Source organism: Propithecus coquereli, unplaced genomic scaffold (genome assembly GCF_000956105.1).
Source record: "Propithecus coquereli isolate 6110/MARCELLA unplaced genomic scaffold, Pcoq_1.0 Scaffold5, whole genome shotgun sequence".
In the NCBI taxonomy this organism is placed as follows: Eukaryota; Metazoa; Chordata; class Mammalia; order Primates; family Indriidae; genus Propithecus; species Propithecus coquereli.
In genome coordinates, this window is record NW_012150840.1 from 8,321,001 (window position 1) to 8,321,618 (window position 618).

Sequence of the window (618 nt, forward strand, 5' to 3'; positions counted from 1 at the left end):
GCCCAGCCTCAAACTATTTTTAAACTGCGTTTCATAGCAGTTTCTGTGAATCCAGCATATGATACTTTATATATTTAGAGACATATTCTGAAAAGGATACCATAAACACTCCTGACTGCCAATTCTCATTCCTGGAATTTACCCTCTTTCTCTGCTTTCCAGTGACTGCAAGAGGACCTGGGTGTCTCCAAGGGCCCGAGATAACAAAACGGCCGAGCGCCTATGGAACGTCAGCTGTGAGCTTCTAGGAATCCAGTGGGAGTAGCTGGTGGAAGATCTGGGCTTTATCAGGCCCTATCTGCCCTGTAATGAAAGGGGACCGAGGAGAAGTCCAGCCCCAAAGGGTTGTCCTGGCTGGCTGCTGTGAATCCTGCCCTCTCTGATCCTCCAGACCCTTCTGGAAACGTTTGCACATCCCACTCTCTTGTGAAGGTGTCTCACGGCGTGAGACGTTCACACCTACAGAACATTCTTTTCTAACAATTGGAGAGTTGGCAATCTTCGGTGGGTAGTGGGGGCAGAGGACTGGGCAGATCCTGGACTGGACATGGAGGTGGCAGAAGAACCTGGGCAATTGGGACAATTTCCTCACCAGCACCAGAAACTCTAGCCTGCATG

The 618-nt window shown here is 50.0% G+C and overlaps 1 protein-coding gene across 1 annotated transcript in view; it reads left to right on the plus strand.

The window, feature by feature from the left end:
• The window catches only part of RDH12 (retinol dehydrogenase 12 (all-trans/9-cis/11-cis)), a 9,546-nt gene extending 9,281 nt beyond the window's left edge, over window positions 1-265 (plus strand). Inside the window, exon 7 of the mRNA XM_012656266.1 lies at window positions 163-265. Coding sequence (XP_012511720.1) covers window positions 163-265 — 103 coding nt within the window. The remainder of the gene's footprint in view (window positions 1-162) is intronic.
• Window positions 266-618: the final 353 nt, after the last annotated feature.